Below are 17869 nucleotides of genomic sequence, written 5' to 3' on the forward strand. Positions count from 1 at the left end.
CCCCTCCTCCCTTGATAGTTCTGCCTTTCCCAAAACGGGGACCATTACGTGTTTACCAACTGGGCATACCAAGATACAATAGATGATCAGTTTGTAGATTCATTCAGTTATCATGGCTCACCTTTCTATGGCTCACGCATATTGCCTGATAGGGGAAGCCTGCAACATAGCAGAGTGACACTTTGCATGATAGAATGCGGAGTGACCGGGTAATACACTGGAGAAGACCAAGGTCTGCTAATACTCACGACTGGCGAGTCTCAGTACATAGTTGCTCCTTGCCCAATAACATTCTTCCTGTCATCATCATACAATAGAGCTCATTGGCTCAGAGGACCTTATGCTCCCAGCATCGTTTAGTGGACACAATTTCAGGCGCTCAAGAAGGCTGGCTGCTTTTCCTTTGCTTACACAGTGCCTTATCCACCAGTGCGTCTCTTTGACTCTGAAAGTTCTGCAGAATTCGAACCCGAAATAATGAATTTCAGCCATGATGCATTTTTGGTGTGGCGGCGGTATTGGGGGGCGTGAATGGCCTCACTCACCCACCCCTGCACAATGTAAATCGTGCCCAGTTTTCTTCACTGGTATAGCATTCAAGGGGAGTGAATAGCTTCTTGGTCTGAGCATGCAGCAAAGTCTCTGGCTTTAAAAAGCCACTGCTGTTTCTGTCTAAGTTGTTGATCAAGCAGACCACACTACACCTTTTACGACGTTTCCCCAACTGGTCCTTCCACACCAGAGTTGGATATGTCCAGACTGACTGTGCTATACAAGGCAACTACGACTGACTAGCTCACAGACCGTGTCAACTTCTGAACACAACAAGGTGGAGCTGTACTGTGCCATAGTAGTCAAGCTCCTGCCAACAATCCCGCCTCTCGAAAGAAACGTACACATTGGAAGCCTTTGAGTCGGAGACATGGACGACAGGACGGGCTTTCGTTCGCTCCCAACAGAGCTCCGCACACGGATTCTCGAGCACACACACCTGGGGCCACCAGAGACCGGCGGCTATCGTGTCGACGAACAATACGTACGCATTCGCCATGGAAGAAAGATTCCTCGTGGCCCACCATTGTTGAGAGACAACCCAGGGTTTGATTGGTCAGTTCAACAAATCCTCTCTGATCTCTTCAACTATTCACCATCTGCTTACATCTCTACCTTCTCCAGCGAAGCCCCGTGGTTTCATGACATACCAGAATCTCGCGGCGGTCCTAAATGCGGTTGTCGATTTCTGCCCACACAACTTTTCCTGCTTGACCGACAGACATACCGCGAGGCAGTGGATGTATTCTACTCCAACACCCGCTTTGACTTCTTCCAGGATGACCTGGGAGCGACATTATCTTTCCTTCGAGACGTGATCCCACGCGCAGGTCTATCACGACTTCGGCATCTCGAGTTCACCATGACCGAAGCGCAGTGCGCGTGTTGGGCCAGCGGCGCCATCGCCAGCGGCTTTCCGGCCGAGATGCTCGAGAGAAATGTCGCGCCAATGTACTGGGGCGGTGGCTCACCGCCTACTTTTGATTACAAGGCTGACTGGAGAGCGGTCCTGGCCTTTATTGCGTCGTACGCGGACCTCCCTCGCCTCAACATCACCGTGGAAATGAGCCAGTGCTGTTGGCCATTTGTCGAGTGCAGCCTACCCCGGCACGAGACTGTCGACCTGTCGATGATTCGATTCATTTATGATTTTTATGTTGACGTGGCGACTGCAATGTGCTCGCTGAAGGGACTGGGGTCGGCAACGTTTGAGCTCTCTACATTCGGACAGCCGCTGAAGCCTTGGTTGGAACGAGAGGTGTTGGGATATAGCAAGGAACCAATATTCGAGACGGATCAAGCAGAACCGTCTTGGGAAGATGATCTCTGGCACCCTCGCTTTTTCAAGGTTATTCCACCTTGGCATGATATGAGCCGAAAGCTGGAGGGATCAAACTACCAGCCAGATCAATAAACGCCTCGTGCGACAAATGCACGAAGATGTTCGCTCCGGATTGGGATGAGGAGAGTTCTATAGAAGTTCGAGACACCCGAAGTTGAGATAGGTATGGAAACACCTGTTGTTTCTGAGATAGACCCCTCCACAAGAATCCGTCATTGAGAACGGGAATGGTGATGAGGAACCTACTGCAACATATGTGCTTCAGATTTAGAGGGCCGGGCAGCATTGTAAAGGGCGTGCTATTTGCTCGAGGAGAGCTTCTACTGTAGTACATCCCAGGCATAATATAGCTCGAGACCCATTTCCTAACACGAAGCTGTGACAGCCTGTTGAGAACCTGCTGGTAGAAATAATTTCGTGGGTATAATTAATAATGGCCCAGACATGCTCCATGATACGGTAGAAACCATAGACAGAAATGATGGGCTTTCTTGTCATAATAAATTTTTTTTGGGGGGGGGGGGCGGAGGGGATAATATCGAGAAACAAAATTGAAGTGCAGTGATGAGGTTCTGCTGCTTCAGGGAAGCGACAGGGATACCCCCAGTTCAAATCTGTGGTGGGGCATACTGTTATCTTATCAGCCAGAATTTCCAGAATTTCCAACTCGATGATCAAACTTGCTCGCCATCGCCTGCTCATAGCAAAACCATGCTCTGCTGCAGCAACAACAACAATCATGGCACCCATAATAGTCCCAACCCAAGAGGAGCTTGATCGCCGGAAGGTGAGCACTTACTCGTCCCAAAAAGCTGCTACCAATTGTGTCTGGTATGCTGACCCCTTCCGTGCTCTGGCGCGCATGTTCAGGTCGTGGGCATCAACGCAGAAACCGTCACCAACGTGACCTCGACCGATTTTCCCGGCCACTACCCAGGCGAGGACCACTCCTGGGACGTCGACGTCTTCCGCTCGCAGTTCAAGGTCGTCTTCCACTCCAACGGCCAGCATGATGCCTCCTTCTCGCTCATCGGCCTCGACGCCTCCATCGCCAACGCGTTCCGGCGCATCATGATCGCCGAGGTGCCTACCCTCGCCATTGAAGATGTGTGGGTTGAAAACAACACGTCCGTCATCCAGGATGAGGTCTTGTGCCACCGCCTCGGCCTCATTCCTTTCAAAGGCAGCAAGACCGGCATACACGAGTGGATGAAGTGGTACAAGAAACCTGATCCAGACGAAGAGCCATTTGCTAATAGCATGGACTACAACACCGTCAAGCTCGAGCTCAACGTCGAGTGCACGCGCAACCCCGATGCAGCGCCAGGCGAGAAGGACCCCAAGAAGCTATTCAACCATGCCCACGTCTACGCCAGCGATCTCCAATTCGTCCCCGTCGGCCGGCAGGAGGAGTTTTTCTCAGGTACCGAGGTGATCGAGCCCGTGCATCCCGACATCCTCATCGCCAAGCTGCGGCCCGGTCAGGCCATCTCCCTGATGGCGCACATGCACAAGGGCGTCGGCGCCGACCATGCCAAGTTCTCGCCCGTCGCTACAGCATCCTACCGCCTGCTGCCAATCATCAACATCACCAAGCCCATCTACGGTGCGGACGCCGAGAAGTTCCAGAAGTGTTTCGCCGAGGGCGTGATCGGCCTGGACAAGATTACCAAGAGCGATGCGCGGGAACACAAGGAGCTCAAGGGTCATGAGGGCGAGATGAAGGCAGTGGTAAAGGATCCCATGAAGGACACGGTGAGCAGGGAATGTTTGCGACACCCAGAGTTTGTGGACAAGGTCAAGCTGGGACGGCAGAGAGATCATTTCATCTTTCAGATCGAGTCGACCGGCCAGTGGGACTCAGATGAGTTGTTTATGGAGACCGTCAAGCTACTCAAGACCAAGTGTGAGCGGTTTGAGAAGCAGCTCACGTACATGGCACGATAGTGATCGGCCGGCACTCGAGCCTCTTCCCTTCCCCCACTGTCTAGCATTCTGGTCCGGCGTCAGGAGTACGAAAAAGGAAGAACGTTTCTGGTCCATAGAAACTCTGAATTTTATCATCACTTTTCAATCATTAGTTGTGTGCTCCAGGCACTCGGAGTCCACTCGTTTGGAGCTATCAACAGTGGCCCCTCCCCTCTCCCTCCGAAGTCTTGCTAAGCATGAAGAACGTAAGGCGATCTATTTATCGTCTATGTTGGTTGACTCCAGCATCGCGCCCAGACATGGCAATTGAGATACCTTTCTCCTCTTTCCATCTTCAGGCGGCCCTGCCCCCGGGGACGTGGGCCTCTCTCGCTTCTCTGACTCGGACGTCTTACGCCTTTCTTCCGACTTCATGCGAGCGTCCTAGGCTGGCTTGAAACGGATAATGAACCTGAATGTCGCCACGAATGCAGGATCTGTCACAGAGATCTCCCAGCCACTCTCAAGTCCCAAGTCAATCAATGTCTTGACCAGGTTCGGCCTCGTCTGCTCTTCCAGGCTCTTGGGAGACTGCATATACAGTGTCTTGCCTTCCGCTCGGATTGATGGCCGCTTCAACTGCGCCTCCGGCCGCTCTGCCAACGTATCAATCAGGTCCTGTAGAGTCCACTTGGGGCTCACATCCAGCGGCCGTGCAAGGGTTCCGCAGACGGGACAATCGTCTTTCTTCTCGTGTTTGAAAGTGTATGTGTAAATGCTGTCGTTGCCTGAGTACATCATGTAATTTTCCTCCATGCCGAGGGATGGGGCGCAAGAGCTTGCAATCTTCAGCGCCTCATTGCAACAACTGGCGGCGATGATAGCGTTGGTAGAGGCGATGGCGGGGATGATATTCTTGACAACGCCTTGAGTAAGGGAATAGGTGACACCAGGGATGTTGAACTCCTGCGCCCGAATCAGAGCTTTCTGGAACAACCAGGTGATATGCTCGGGATCGTCCTTGTCTAACTTAGGAAAAGGCTTCTCCTTGTCCCATGCAATGACATGTGCCCACTCAATGCAGTGCTCAGGCTGTCGAGGTATCGTCGCGAGTGTGCAAAGGGGTACTGCTGCTCGCGGCGCGAACATATCCAGCTGGCATTCGATGCAAGACGTCACGGTAGGGAAGATGACCCTCGATTGACCTTTGAAGCCTGCACCAGACAGTCAGCTACGCTTTCTTGGCTATTGACCGACCCATCGCTTCTTACCTTCTGTGCCTCCATCTATGAGCGGCTTGAGAGAATCGGGATTATCCTCATCCACCATGTTGATCAATGTTGCGTTGATCCACCTCCTTGCTTCTATACTGTCCAGGCCACAGACCACGATCGCGAACTGCATGTAAAAGTCCTCGTCGAAATCCTGTATGCGATTATTGTGCGGTGTGATCTTGACTCCTTTAACTCTTCGTTCGACGAATCTCGCTGCGCATTCTGCCTTTGACTTGCCCACGTCATCTTTTCGGAAGAGGAACTGTCGATTCAGGTTCGAGATATCGATCGTGTCTGCCGCCAGCCTGTCAGTCGCGCATTGTTAATGAAGCAGAAGGCCAATCATACCCATGTCGATTACATGTATGTCTTTGAAGCCTGAAAGGGCCAGATCCTTCAGTATCTCGCACCCAAGGCCGCCGGCCCCGCTAGTATTGTTGTAAGAAGGCAGTCCGAATTGTACTCTGCTGTGGAAAACGCTTACATGACCCTGATGGACCTTGTCAGTAGCCTGCACCTGGTTCTGGGTCTCCAGAAATCCTTACAGAATCTTCATAATGTCCATGGTTTCGGCTACGACAGCCCCATCGAACGCTTCATCGGTGAAAGGGCCCTTGACCGTTCGTATCCTGTCGAGATACTGCCTGCGGAACGTTCTTCGTCAGTGTTGACTAAGCATCATGGGTGGATAGAGTGTCTGCCAACCATCTTGAAGTTGTTGCCATCGTCACAGCAATGAGTGCCCACTCAGCTCTTCGCAGGAATAACAAAGCCCAAGTAACAGAGCTGAATTGAATGTGGGGAGAAAGAGAGCGTGTTGTCAGGGGATGTTGGAGAGTAGGGAGGGGGTGTAGCTGTAGCTGTAGCTCTTATCGTGATAAGCCCTACCACAGAGTATACCCACTGTAAATTGCTGCCTTCTGATGTTCCGTACAACCATCAGCCCCACCCCTTCTTCCACTTATTCAAGTGGAAGTCGCCAGTGGCTTAACTCACCCTTTCTGTCTTTTGTTTTTTTTTCTTTTTACTTCTCAGGCGTGTGACCACACAAGTGCCTCAAATGCAGCCTATGAGAAGACACATTCATGAAGAGGCAGCGGCAGCAGCGAAGTAGCCAGGACCGCCACCTGCACAAGACCTAACAAGATGGATGAGCTCCTGAGCCCTGTGAGCAGTACCTACTACAAGCCTAGTGGTGACGAGAAGCCTCTGGAGCACGTCAACCGGACCCCCCCACAGGCGTCCTCTGTGCCATCGAACTTCGAAGCATCTTCAATAGAGGATGTTATTAAGGCTCTGAAGAGTGAGCCTGACTATGATGTCCTTATATCAGCACTCAGACTATTGAGTTGCGACAATCAGAAGCTGAGAGGGTTCAAAATTGGCTCCCCCGGCCCCGAGGCTGCACAGGTCATCCAGACTTTGGTTACAGAGATTGTCCCAAATTATTGGACCTTGCTCAAGGAGTCATGCGTGGAAGATGGCAATGCAGATCTCGATCTTTTGCTCAATGCCTTGAGAAGTCTGACCGGATTAAATGCGATACTGCTCCGTATACGCAGTCATATACAGGAGAAGAAAGGCGAGACTCCCGAAGCCAAGCGGTCAGACGTCTTGCTGAACCTCAAGATTGACCTCGAGGTTCTCAGCGCCATCCTGGAGGGGCACGGCCGTGTCATGGGCATCTGGACAGCCGTGTCTGATGGCGAGGATGTCGTAAAGCGACGCATCATGTCGAAGGAATTTGTCAACGTTCTTGGCAGTGGCCGAATTATATCGCTCTCTGCTGAAGCCGAGGCCCTCATTTCTCAAGATCGGACCAAACTCAGCTGGATCGCTGATGGGTTAGAGTACTCGAGATGGCTTGCTCACAACATTCTGGCCTGGTCAAAGGAAGCGCAGGAGCCTGAGGGAGAAAAGATAGTAGCAGACTTGCTGTCCAAAGTAATGCACTTGGGGTACTCTGGTATGGTCAGAAACTCGCCTTTCGTGGACGATGCTAACACCACACAGAAACTGTCATCAAAATTATCGTTTCGGAATTAATCAACGAACACCAAAGAGACGAGTCCCTTCAGGCCATATTCAACCATCTACCTTACTCACAACAACGTACGATATTGTTCGGCCTGTTGAAGTCTCTTTCCGAGACTTACCTTAATGATCTAGGGGCCTGTGGTGCTCCTTCGGACGAAAGCATCATCTCAGCCGCAGCAGGAGTAGTGACAAATCTCGTTGCAGATGAGCCTAAATATAGGTCTCATCTGATTACCTGGTTGACGACTGCTACTGGGGCTGGACTCGGCGATGCTGTTGGCATTCGGCGTGCCATCCTCGCAGTGCTGGCCCCGAATCAAGACGACATCATAACGGTCTTTAGCAAAAGCTTAAGTCAGTTCGGCGACTACCTGTACATCAGACATACCCCCGTGTTACAGCAAGAAGTACATGCACAAGTTTTATTGCTGAGCGCTGGCTATCTACAGAGACTCGCACCTCTCAAGTTAGCGCTACAGGTCAGAGGTGGCACCTTCATGCAGATGATATCCAAGAGACTTGAAGCCTCCCAAACCAGAGCCCGTTTGTTAGGTATGATTGTTGGCGAAGCGCTCTCGCAACTGGTAGAGAAGAGCGACAAGAGACTCGATTTCAAGATGGAGGAAACAAAGTCGGAAGAGGCTCTTTGGTACAAGAGCTTGGTCGAATTGTCGGACGCTGTGGGCTCAACAGACCCGTTGAAATCAAGTTTGCTGCATGTTCGAGATGATCGAACAAAACTTCACAGACAAGCAAGGAAGCCTGCCTCAACTCCCAAACCTGCTTCGTCAACTGGCACGACAAGAGTTATCATTGAGGAGGTAGACTCCGATGAAGAGATGGAAGATGACATAATACCACTGAAGAAGCCCGACGATGACGACGAAGATTCCGACAATGATCCAGAGACGGTAAAAAGGGACAGACCAAAAGCCCCTGTCTACGTGCGAAGCCTCATCACATACCTGCGGGACACCGAGAATTACGACCGCCAAAAGCTGGCTGTCACAACAGCGCCGACATTAATAAGGCGGAAGGCTAACTTTGGAACTGAAGTCAAGGAGCATGCTGAGGAGCTTGCGACGCTCTTGGTTGGACTTCAAGACACATATGATATCGAAAATTTCGACGATCTGAGACTACAGAGCATGATAGCCATCATCGTGGCTCAACCACAGAAAATGGGTCCTTGGTTTGGCAAAACCTTTTTCGATGGTGATTACTCGGTGGCCCTGAGAGTTTCGGTCCTCACCGTACTCGGTCTCGGCGCTCGTGAACTGGCTGGGTTCATTACCTCCGAGTTCGCATCAGCAGCGTCTTTTCCTTCCAAAATGCTACCTGAGCGCATGGAGAAGCTCTACGTCGAAGATGTGACCTCTGGCAACCAGCTGCAGTCGTCCTCGACGCTCAAGGCGTTGCCTCTCACAGCACTGGATACAATTTCCAAGTCTCTCACGTCCGACTTCATGGCACCAATAGCAGCCAATGCCGCAGACACAGCAACCGGTCCAGACGTCCTAAAACTCTCGACTTTCAGATCTCGCCTGGAGCAGCAAAACACTTCCGTGTCAAAAGGCAGAGAGAAACCTCGTATCCGCGCCATCCCCAATACAACTGCTCAGCTCATCGCCACGTCATTCTTCTTCCCTCTCTCAGCCCGCTTCCAGTCGGCCATTCGTTCAAGTGCCGGCCGTGCACGGGGTATCATCTTCCAACCTTTCCTCCTCTCGCTCTACCTCAAGACCCTTGCTCTTCTCCTACATGCCGCGGGTCCAAGCACCCTCGCCTTGCCAGACATGACCACCGAACTGTGGGGAATCCTGCTCGGGAGTAGTGTTCGGGCGCACGCCGTCGGCGACCTAGGAGTAACGCACGCCATGCTCTTTGCGTTACTGACAATGCTGGAGGTCAATGGCGACAGGATGAGAGATATCTGTCAAACTATGAGCAGAGAAGTGATCGAGACCCAAGAGTGGGTTGTACAGGTTTTTCATGGCATCAGGGGTGAAGACGGCAGTGGGGAGGAGGCGGAAGTCAAGGCATTGGCCGCAGGTTGTTTGGTGAGAATCAATGAGGGCATGGAGAAGTATCGAATGTTGTTGATGGGCGACATGATCGGGTGATCCGGGAACAAGGCGGACTCAAGATAGAAGGTTTGCTCGAGCAATGGGTCAGGGCCATTCCAGCACTGTAGGCAAATGTTCACAGGCGCGCCGCACCCTTTATCATCCGGAGGCTTGTTCAGGACAGCAGAAAATAATACAAACGTACTTGTCACATGGGTTTTCATAAGAATTTGGAGAATCATGTCACATTCAGATCATCAAGTCAACCCTGGTAGAGGCCAGTATTTTTTGGTCCTCCTTTACCTCTTCGAAATTAAATGTAATCCTTTCTCTTTTTTTTTTTTCTATTTTCAGCCACCTTGGGGGGGGGGGGGGGTACACTATGTTCTATCTTTCAGTGCTAACTCGGCCGAAGTCGGCATTCCCGAAAGCACTTACAAATCAACGGCAGGCAAAAAAAGATGAGCTCATAGAGCCTTCTCAGGCCATCTTCTCAACGACCGGCGACTGCTCCCTCGACAGACAATTCGACACCCTTCCCACACTCGTTTGCACAAACCAAAAAGAACCCCAGAGATCATGGCCTCGCCGATATCAACACGTGAGTACGAGACACTCAATACCACCACAAGGATCGCAGCTGACGGGCCCCGTCCAGCAATACCAGCGGACAACGCCGCGCGATCTGCCCCGCCTGCGCCTGCGATCAATAACAACGCCGCTGCTGTCGCACCAAAAGTCAAGGTACGGCTCTGCTCCCCGGCATAATTCAAGTTTTAGGTGGCAAGGGATACCCGTGCTGACCTGGTCTTGTCGTTTACCTCTGCACAGCCCTGCTGCGTCTGCACGGACGAGAAGTCGAGGCGAGACGAGTGCATGCTCTTCTCGAAAGCTGCCGACCCAGCCAAGGACTGCCAGTCCACGATCGACCAATATCGGAGCTGTATGAAGGGCTTTGGTTTCGAGGTTTAGCGGTGCAATTCACGTTCGAGAAAGCCCTCGGAATCGGGAACAGCGAGGAAGCGACCCGATCCACTGCCAGAGATGTAAACGGATATTCAGGTCGACCAAAAAAGGAATATGCATTGTCACGGCGCAATTATATGATACCAAAGAAAGAAGCAAATAGAAAGGGCCATTTCACTCTCCGCTCAACAAAATAAATAAATCAATAATTGGCATCCATGCACGATGAAATTCGGGTTGGGTATTGACTTTGTTCTCTGATGTCTTGTCCTTCTGTCTGAAAACAATACGCCAATTGCAAATCCCCAGGTGCAGCAAAGGGTATCATCCACTCAAAAAATCAGTACGCATCAGTCTACATTCCACCATGGACGAACGGTCCCCATCTCAAGCTCAGAGATTTCATAACCCGCCAGATTTTGGTCGCCAAGTCACTCCCAGATAACGCCGTGTGTATAGCAACCGCCACTTACATCGATACAGCATAATTACAGGATCAGGGCTCGATCTTCGCCTTCTTGACAGGGCGAGACTCGCCAAGGGTCTGTCCCTCCTCCGACACGGGCGTGGCAAGCGACTGCGCCTTCTCGAGTCGGTGTTGATATGCTTTCTCCAGCATGGCGGCGATGTTTCTGCCCTCAAGCTGCAGATCGGCAAGTTTCTCGCTGATGTGCTGGTCGATCCCGTCCCGTGTCTCGACCGCGGCCGTCAGGCGGTCGACCTGCTGCTGCTTGATTGTGGCACTACAAGCGCACCAGTCAGTGCTCGGTGACCAGACAGATAGATGGCGGCGTCTGCTCGCGAGCAGTTGACTGACAGCTGCTGGGTATGGTCCTTGAGGGTTTGCTCAATGTGCCCAAGTAGGCCAACGAGCTTCTTGTCGAGGTCTTGCTGCAGCTGAGCACGCTTCTTCTCGCGGTCTTTGCGGATCTGATCACAAGAGGGGGGGAGAGAGAGAGGCCGTCAGATGGAATCATTGGGAAGTTGGAGAAAGACCAGACGCCAGGGTCAAGGTCATCATCTTCGCCATCACCGTGGAGACGATACCTTGTCTAATTCCTGCTTCGATTCGACCATCTTGTCCACATTGATATCCTCCTCGCTAGACGAATCATCCGCCGCGGCGCGTTTGCGTAGGGCCATGTTGAAGCTGTAAATTTCACCAGTTCGTCTAACGTATCTGCGCTCTTCTCACGAGGTCAATTTATTTTAAAAATATGCAGGAGAATAGTCCTGATAAGACGCTGTTTGATATGGTTCCTTCTAGGCAGTAAGGAAATACAGTCAAGGAGTTATGCATTTCCAAGCATGTGAAGACACGAAAAGTGCGGTGGCAGCCAACCCCACTGCGGGCAGCGGCAGAACGGCTTGTGGGGGGCCCCGGCCGCGCCTGCCTAGCGTTGACCCTTGCCGCTAAAAATTTCGAAATTGTAAAGAGTAGTACACCAAGTCAATCAATTCCACGTCCCAACTTGCCGACTCCAGTCCCTTGATACTCACAAGGCCGTCGTCCCCCTCTTGCTTCCTCCTCCCCTAGCAGGCCACCACCGCCACCATGGGTCTCGCCGGTACCAAGAAGTAAGATTGATCCCTCCAGATCCTTAACCCATTCTCTCCATCCAGAGGTTTGCTGCTCACAGATGTCTCTCCTCCTTCCAGCAAGCGCAAGTGGGCTAAGGACCCGAACAACACGGCCTGGTCCCGCAACACCGATACCTTTGGCCAAAAGATCCTGCGCTCTCAGGGCTGGGAGCCTGGTCAGTACCTGGGCGCTAGAGAAGCCGGGCACGCCGAGTTCTACGGTGCTGCGAGTGCCAGCCACATCCGCGCTGTGCTCAAGGACGACAACCTGGGATTGGGCGCGCGACGAAACCATGGCGACGAGTGTACCGGCCTGGATGCCCTTCAGGAGCTGCTCGGCCGGCTGAACGGAAAGAGCGAGGATTTTCTAGGCGTCGAGAGGAAGAAGCGGGAAGATGCTAGAGTGAACAGGTATCTGGAGAGGAAGCTGGGGACCGTCAGGTTTGTGCCTGGCGGATTTCTTGTCGGCGATAAGGTGCAGGCTCTAGTGGACGAGCTAGAGAAGGAGAAGGAGGCTACTGCTTCGGCCGTCGAGGGCAGGAAGGAGAAAAAGAGCAAGAAAAGGAGAGCCGAGCATGAGGACGGCACAATAACAGACAAGAAGGAGAAGAAGTCTAAAAAGCGGAAGTCTGAGGACGAGGACGAGGATGACTCGAAGTCCAAAAGAAGAGAAAAGAAGGAGAAGAAGCGGAAAGACAAGGAGGGTGGATCCGGATCTCAAAGCGATGAGGAGACAGCCAAGCCAAAAGACGAAGACGCGGACGCCTCGAGCCGAAAGAAATCCAAGAAGGACAAGAAGGAGAAGCGCAAGCGAACGAAGGAGAACGACGATACAATTCCATCTGAAGGGTCAGACCTAAACACCAAGCAGAAGAAAAAGAAGAGAAAGGCAGAGAAAGATGACGAGGCCGACTCGAGCAAACCTACACCACTTTCTACACAAGCATCTACACCCACCGCCAGCGGCACATCGACGCCAGTATCCGAAGTACCACACCGACATCTCGCCCGGAAGAGATTCATAGCCCAGAAGCGAGCTGCTGTGATGGATCCAGCAGCACTGAACCAGGTATGATGACTCTTTACCTCTCGAGCGAGTCTCCATGTAGACCTGCCTACTAACATCAGACTAGATCTTCATGATCAAAGCATGAGAGAGCACACTTGTATGGAAGACGGTTCCATATTCCAAGAATCAACGGTGAGGACGCTGCCATCTACATCAGGACAACAAGCATCTCAAACCTGGCTATACATGAGAAATTTCCGTATACGAGAGTTTGTGCGGCAACAGCGTGGCCATAGTGACCTTCATACTTGATCCGAAATGCCGTGTTGCATCTTGGAAGAGATTAGGTGCTCACCCGACAAGTTCGACATCTATTGGGCTATCTTCAGGGAGTCCGTTAGGGAGTAGTAGCTGAGTGTCATGCAGATGTCAACGGTCGTCAGGAGCTTGTGTTCGGCATTGTGTGCCTGCTAAGAAAGTTGTTTTTTTGTTGTGGTGTTCCTTCGGAACTGAGGCGACTATGAAGTGGGGTTCAGCCACGAGGGCCTTCTGTGTATATATATACACACATCTTGTACATATGCACCCGTACGATAAGATACAGCTGATAACTCTAAAAGCGAGCATTCATTGCATTCTAGCCGTCAACTTTCGCCAATCAAGTCTACAGTTTACATCACGATGCTTTGAATTGCAAAATCTGTTGAAAAACTTGGACCTTGGATTGCAAGATTCTATCTCAGAATATGCTAGCCCCAATCAATTTTGCATCAATCTGTGGTGGTAAGAGGGGGCCGAAACGCCGGGAGAATATCCCTTGATTTTATTGTTGTATCTTATCCCCCTCGCTCAACCAATGCCCCTTTCCTTGATTGTCCCGTCCAACTCGGCCTCAGTGCTCCGTCCTTTTGATGATCCGGTGACCTCAAGTCCAGTTCAGAAGCAAACTAGCCAGCCAGTCTTGATGCTCAAATGAAACCGTTCTGTGTCCGCGGCGAATGCCTTCCATCGTGCCTCATCAGGACGTTGCATACGCAACATTCCAGTGCATGGGTTTTTTGTTGTTGTTTTTTCCCCTCCCTTTCCTTCTTTTTCTTTTGATAGTTCATTTGTACATGGCTTCCCTTGAGACAAGACGTATGCCACCAACGCCAGGACATTCGATCTGGTGGTTTTCCCCCGTCTGCGAGAATGCCATATGGTTTCTGCCAGTTCGGCGTCTCCACCGGGGCATATTCACGAATTGCCATTGATTCATCCTTTTCTTCCCGAGATCAAGGAGATCTCATCTCAAAGCACATTCCCCCGTATGACAAAGGAGACATTTGCTTAGAAGCATGCGAAGAAGAAAAATCGTACACAAAGTATTCATGAGATGATGCCGTCGAGATCGGCAGGATGTCAGAAGTGGTGGTATCGAGGGGGGTCATGTCATAGTGCTGTTGAGCCTTCCTGTGACCACCCCCACAAGGGTACAGGGTTTGCGCGTAGGTTCTCGTTCAGTCATGTTCTGACACACAAACATTGATGATGATTGTCCCAGTCGTGATGGAACAAATCTTGGTCGTGCTTGTTTCGCCAAACATCGTACAAAGCTCGTCGTGGTGTTTCATAATCTGGCCAAGAAATCCTCTTCAATCCATGTAGAAATCACCCTTGAGAATTCTCTCCTGAAAGTGGTCAGGCTTGGGCCGAGGATCTCCGCGGGGAGATCGAGGCTTGGGAGTCTGGGCAGGAGGAGCCGGCATCTCAGAGACGGATCTGGCACGATCATGGGTGCTCCCAGGAGAGGTCATGCCAGGGCGAGGTGGGGAGCCAGTGAGGCCGGAGGCGAAAGAGAAGGATGGACGGGAACCCGTGGCAACGGAGCTCTCGGCGCGAGATCTAAGCTGCTCTGACCAGTTGAAGCCCTGGTCTGAGCGAGTAGGAGAGAACAAGTCAGAAGTGGCTCTAGGACGAGTGCGGGGTATTGCAGTCGAGTCAGCAGCGGCACCAGTGCTGCCTGGCTGTGTCTGCGCCGTAGAAGAATTGACGGTCTTCAAAGACGTCGCTGAAGCCAGGGCAGGCGCAGGAGCGGCGCTGCCAGGAGGAGGCGTCGGGAGCACAGCATTGATGCCCCGCCGGCCCCCAGAGGAAGGAGAAGCTGTATCATAAGGAAACTGGACGGTGTGCCTACCATTGCCTGATCCAGGGCTGGAGCCGCCAGGGCGACGCATAGCAGCTGCGGTGCCAAAGCTCACGCGGCGATTGAACGGACTGACTGGAGCGGTACGGGCGGTGAAGGGAGGTGCGTCTTCCTCCTCGATGGCATTCTCGTCCCAGTCAGAGTTGGTGGACATGCTAGCCCGGCGGGCTAGGCTGGAGGCGCTGGTGGGCGATGTCCCAGTAATGCCCAGCGTCGCGGCGGTGGAAAGCGACAGCCTTCGACGCTGCTGCTCTTGGATGGCGGCACTGGTGATGGCACTGGGGAAGACGGGAGTACCAGCAGCGGTAGCAACAGAGTTGCTCCGGGTGAAGAGCTGGGAGAAGGGGTTGCTGGCGGTGAGAGAACCACGGCGGTGACGCTGCATATCGGCGGGTGGAGGCGAAGGCGGCTTGGACGAGTTGTTATTGTTGTTGTTGGAGTTGGAATTGTCTGAAGACATGATGAGAATTCGTTGGAGCCTGGGAGGGCTCGAGTGAGATTTTTATTTATTTGGTGGATACAGAGGATACGAGAGGTTGGAGGAAGTGTCCGAAAGTCCAGAAGCAATTGTGAATTCCGATGGGACGATTGCCTGGTATGATCCTCCGGAGGATGGTTCGAGTGTTGTGCGACGTCGGAAGCAGAGTGAGTGGAGGTGAAACGTAACGGTGGTGAGGTGGTGCTGTACTGTGCTATAAAATGCTGGCACAGCTTTGCAGAAGCCCCAATTTGTTCAGGTCGTACTGGGGCCACAGGGTCGAACGATGGTACCAAGCAACCATTGAAGGCCGGGGGTGGTGGGGGGCTTGGTGCAGTGGATTAGCAGGCCTGAAGTGGGACCCTCGAGGCGCTGCTGGCTGCACCAGGGACACTGCCGAAGTAAAGACACAGGCGGGAGGGATGCTCCGATTTTCTGGCGCCGCCCGTTGTCCTTTGTTCCCGCTATCGAATGATGACAGGCAATCGCGGCACAGAAAACACGGGACGATTGCGCCGCTCAATCTCAACTCGACCAAACCGCTTGATGGCTTGGGTTGCAGAGTCGATGGAAGGGAGGCAAGCTGATCTGCCGATCAGCTGAGAAATGGTCTGGACGAAACAGTAGCGTTCCAGTGCAGAACCCCGGTTTTTTTGGGCTAGATCAAAAGGTGAAATAGTCGATGGTGGATAATGAGATCTTGAGTCGCGCTTGTTGTTATGAGATGAAAAGCCCCTCTTCTTTGCTGCGATTGGGTGGATGCGGACTTGTCGTGGCCGGCACTCAGAACAGAGGTAGAGAGAGCAGTGACCCAGTGGGACTGGATTTGAAAGAGGCAGTCAAGGACACGTCGAAGATGAATGATTTTCTCTCCCCTCCTCAAATGCTGCGTTGTAATGCGTGTGGGTGGGGTACGGAATGCAGTGTTTCGTGTCCGGAGGTTCCGGCTAGAACTCCTATGGCATGTGTTCTTGTCTGCTTGAACTCGAGAATGCTGCAGGTTGCAGGGGGAAATAGACAGCTGTCCTGGCGTATCCCTTTTGATTTATGACAAGTGATGAAGGTTTGTGATAATCAAAGTCAAGGGGTTTGCTTCTGAATCAGAGACAGTCTTAATGCCTAATGCCGGTTGCAGTGGCGACTTTGATGGCTGACGCGTAGACGGCGGACGTGTGCTTTTTGTTGAGAAGGAAAAGTTTTGACAAGACTGGATGGAAATCAAAAAGGAGAGTCGGAAAAAGGGGAAGACTGGCCTAGTTTTCGTACCTTGGTACTATAGTAATGTTGAATTTGATGCGATCTGTTTAGAATTCATCTGAAAAGGCAAGGAGCCCGGTGCTGGGCGGGTGATGATAGCAGTACCTGGGCCACTGACCAAAGCCAAAAGCCAGCGAGGGTCAGCCCCTGCTGACATCTTCTCGGTCTGCACCAATAGAACATGCGTAAAGAGCAAGGGAGGGTCCACTCCGTCCGTGCATCTGGGGTAAGGGCCCACCATAGCCCGCCTAGGCAGCTGGCGCTAAAAGTTAGATTGACCCATATTTCTTATGTCATAACATCGTTCTGCACCACTTGGGCCAATCAGCAGCATTGCGGGGTAAAGATCGATAAGGGGGATAGAAGAAGGAAGGAACGGTAGGGGGGGCCGTAGGCTTTTGCTGGCTGTGTACTACTGTTAGTACCTTTTTAGTACTCTGCAGCAGTGCAGTAGCTGCTGCTGGGCGATAGTCCTCCTTCCCCACGCCACCGACCTCCTGCCCATCCTTTCGATCTAATGCATCAATCGGCCATATGTCATATCTACGTCCTCGCCTCCTTGTGCTCTGACTCCTCCTAACCCCTTGATGATCTTTACCCACCAACCTCCTGCATACGTAATCTTTATGTGTGTGTGGTAGGCAAAGACACTGGCGTACTAGCCAAGGGAGCAAATTGCATTACGAGAGAAGATCTACAAAACGTTGCAGCATCCAACAGTCCACGTCGTCCATTTGCCGTTGTTACCGAGCAAGGCCTTCATACAGCACAGTACAGTCCATGCCCACCGAGCACGTGCTGGATACCCGGCCTCTGCATCAAATGGCCCCTTCCCCTGGGCGATCCTCCATCTACTCAATAACAAAATGACCTGCGATTGCCGATTCAAGAAGGGAAAAAGAGTCTACCAAGTCACAAAGTCACGAAGTCTATGTATCCGCCCAGAGTCCTTGCGTTTGTTTCTTCTGTGGGTCGATAGAAATAGCGCCTTGGAAGGACAAACTCTACTCGGCACCTACGCCAAACCTAGTGGGCATTCTAGCCCTCGATCCAATCCGAATTTCTGAAATTGTTATACTGCTACTGCTGTTGTGGGTAGAGGCCATGCTACCGTAGTACTATGTGGTACTGCAGCGTAGCAGCCCATGTCCGGGTGTATACCCCAAGTCGTGTGAGTCGTGGCAGCGCAGGACCACCACCACGATGCAGTCTTA

At 52.1% G+C, this 17869-nt stretch overlaps 8 protein-coding genes across 8 annotated transcripts; 5 read left to right on the forward strand and 3 right to left on the reverse strand.

The window, feature by feature from the left end:
• Positions 1 to 922: 922 nt before the first annotated feature.
• M406DRAFT_332973 (uncharacterized protein) lies at positions 923 to 1966 on the forward strand (the record flags this gene model as incomplete). The annotated part of the gene is made up of 2 exons (XM_040920800.1): positions 923 to 1036; positions 1274 to 1966. The coding sequence occupies 2 exons, from the start codon at positions 923 to 925 to the stop codon at positions 1964 to 1966; spliced, it is 807 nt and encodes a 268-aa protein (XP_040773578.1).
• A 667-nt stretch (positions 1967 to 2633) lies between these two features.
• On the forward strand, positions 2634 to 3841 carry M406DRAFT_72588 (uncharacterized protein; the record flags this gene model as incomplete). The annotated part of the gene is made up of 2 exons (XM_040925551.1): positions 2634 to 2681; positions 2765 to 3841. The coding sequence occupies 2 exons, from the start codon at positions 2634 to 2636 to the stop codon at positions 3839 to 3841; spliced, it is 1125 nt and encodes a 374-aa protein (XP_040773579.1).
• A 220-nt stretch (positions 3842 to 4061) lies between these two features.
• On the reverse strand, positions 4062 to 5801 carry M406DRAFT_347588 (uncharacterized protein; the record flags this gene model as incomplete). Its single annotated transcript, XM_040922311.1, has 5 exons — positions 4062 to 5016; positions 5074 to 5370; positions 5425 to 5504; positions 5622 to 5720; positions 5782 to 5801. 5 exons carry the CDS (start codon positions 5799 to 5801, stop codon positions 4247 to 4249), a joined length of 1266 nt encoding a protein of 421 aa, XP_040773580.1. The 3' UTR covers positions 4062 to 4246.
• Positions 5802 to 6222: 421 nt separating this feature from the next.
• On the forward strand, positions 6223 to 9389 carry M406DRAFT_280743 (uncharacterized protein; the record flags this gene model as incomplete). Its single annotated transcript, XM_040918418.1, has 2 exons — positions 6223 to 7042; positions 7090 to 9389. The coding sequence occupies 2 exons, from the start codon at positions 6223 to 6225 to the stop codon at positions 9234 to 9236; spliced, it is 2967 nt and encodes a 988-aa protein (XP_040773581.1). The 3' UTR covers positions 9237 to 9389.
• Positions 9390 to 9749: 360 nt separating this feature from the next.
• On the forward strand, positions 9750 to 10362 carry M406DRAFT_357528 (uncharacterized protein). The gene is made up of 3 exons (XM_040923700.1): positions 9750 to 9780; positions 9838 to 9923; positions 10011 to 10362. Exons 1-3 carry the CDS (start codon positions 9759 to 9761, stop codon positions 10149 to 10151), a joined length of 249 nt encoding a protein of 82 aa, XP_040773582.1. The 5' UTR covers positions 9750 to 9758; the 3' UTR covers positions 10152 to 10362.
• M406DRAFT_352840 (uncharacterized protein) lies at positions 10357 to 11288 on the reverse strand (the record flags this gene model as incomplete). Its single annotated transcript, XM_040922717.1, has 3 exons — positions 10357 to 10888; positions 10963 to 11075; positions 11193 to 11288. The coding sequence occupies 3 exons, from the start codon at positions 11286 to 11288 to the stop codon at positions 10642 to 10644; spliced, it is 456 nt and encodes a 151-aa protein (XP_040773583.1). The 3' UTR covers positions 10357 to 10641.
• A 499-nt stretch (positions 11289 to 11787) lies between these two features.
• Positions 11788 to 12801, forward strand: M406DRAFT_294344 (uncharacterized protein). Its single transcript, XM_040919130.1, has one exon. The coding sequence runs from the start codon at positions 12374 to 12376 to the stop codon at positions 12584 to 12586; it is 213 nt and encodes a 70-aa protein (XP_040773584.1). The 5' UTR covers positions 11788 to 12373; the 3' UTR covers positions 12587 to 12801.
• Positions 12802 to 13423: 622 nt separating this feature from the next.
• On the reverse strand, positions 13424 to 16301 carry M406DRAFT_357530 (uncharacterized protein). The gene is made up of 2 exons (XM_040923701.1): positions 14912 to 16301; positions 13424 to 14650 (listed from the first exon to the last, which is right to left on the reverse strand). The coding sequence occupies exons 1-2, from the start codon at positions 15378 to 15380 to the stop codon at positions 14370 to 14372; spliced, it is 750 nt and encodes a 249-aa protein (XP_040773585.1). The 5' UTR covers positions 15381 to 16301; the 3' UTR covers positions 13424 to 14369.
• Positions 16302 to 17869: the final 1568 nt, after the last annotated feature.

The sequence above is a fragment of the Cryphonectria parasitica genome (assembly GCF_011745365.1).
Source record: "Cryphonectria parasitica EP155 unplaced genomic scaffold M406scaffold_7, whole genome shotgun sequence".
Lineage (NCBI taxonomy): Eukaryota > Fungi > Ascomycota > Sordariomycetes > Diaporthales > Cryphonectriaceae > Cryphonectria > Cryphonectria parasitica.

Bases quoted from the DNA above. Each gene is read 5' to 3' on its own strand.
- M406DRAFT_357528 (XM_040923700.1), top strand. From the start codon at position 9,759: ATGGCCTCGCCGATATCAACAC. The intron at 9,781-9,837 runs GTGAGTACGAGA...GGCCCCGTCCAG, and splicing joins GGCCTCGCCGATATCAACAC to CAATACCAGCGGACAACGCC. The intron at 9,924-10,010 runs GTACGGCTCTGC...ACCTCTGCACAG, and splicing joins CTGTCGCACCAAAAGTCAAG to CCCTGCTGCGTCTGCACGGA.
- M406DRAFT_357530 (XM_040923701.1), bottom strand. From the start codon at position 15,380: ATGTCTTCAGACAATTCCAACTCCAACAACAACAATAACAACTCGTCC. The intron at 14,651-14,911 runs GTAGGCACACCG...CTACTCGCTCAG, and splicing joins CAGCCCTGGATCAGGCAATG to ACCAGGGCTTCAACTGGTCA.
- M406DRAFT_294344 (XM_040919130.1), top strand. From the start codon at position 12,374: ATGACTCGAAGTCCAAAAGAAGAGAAAAGAAGGAGAAGAAGCGGAAAG.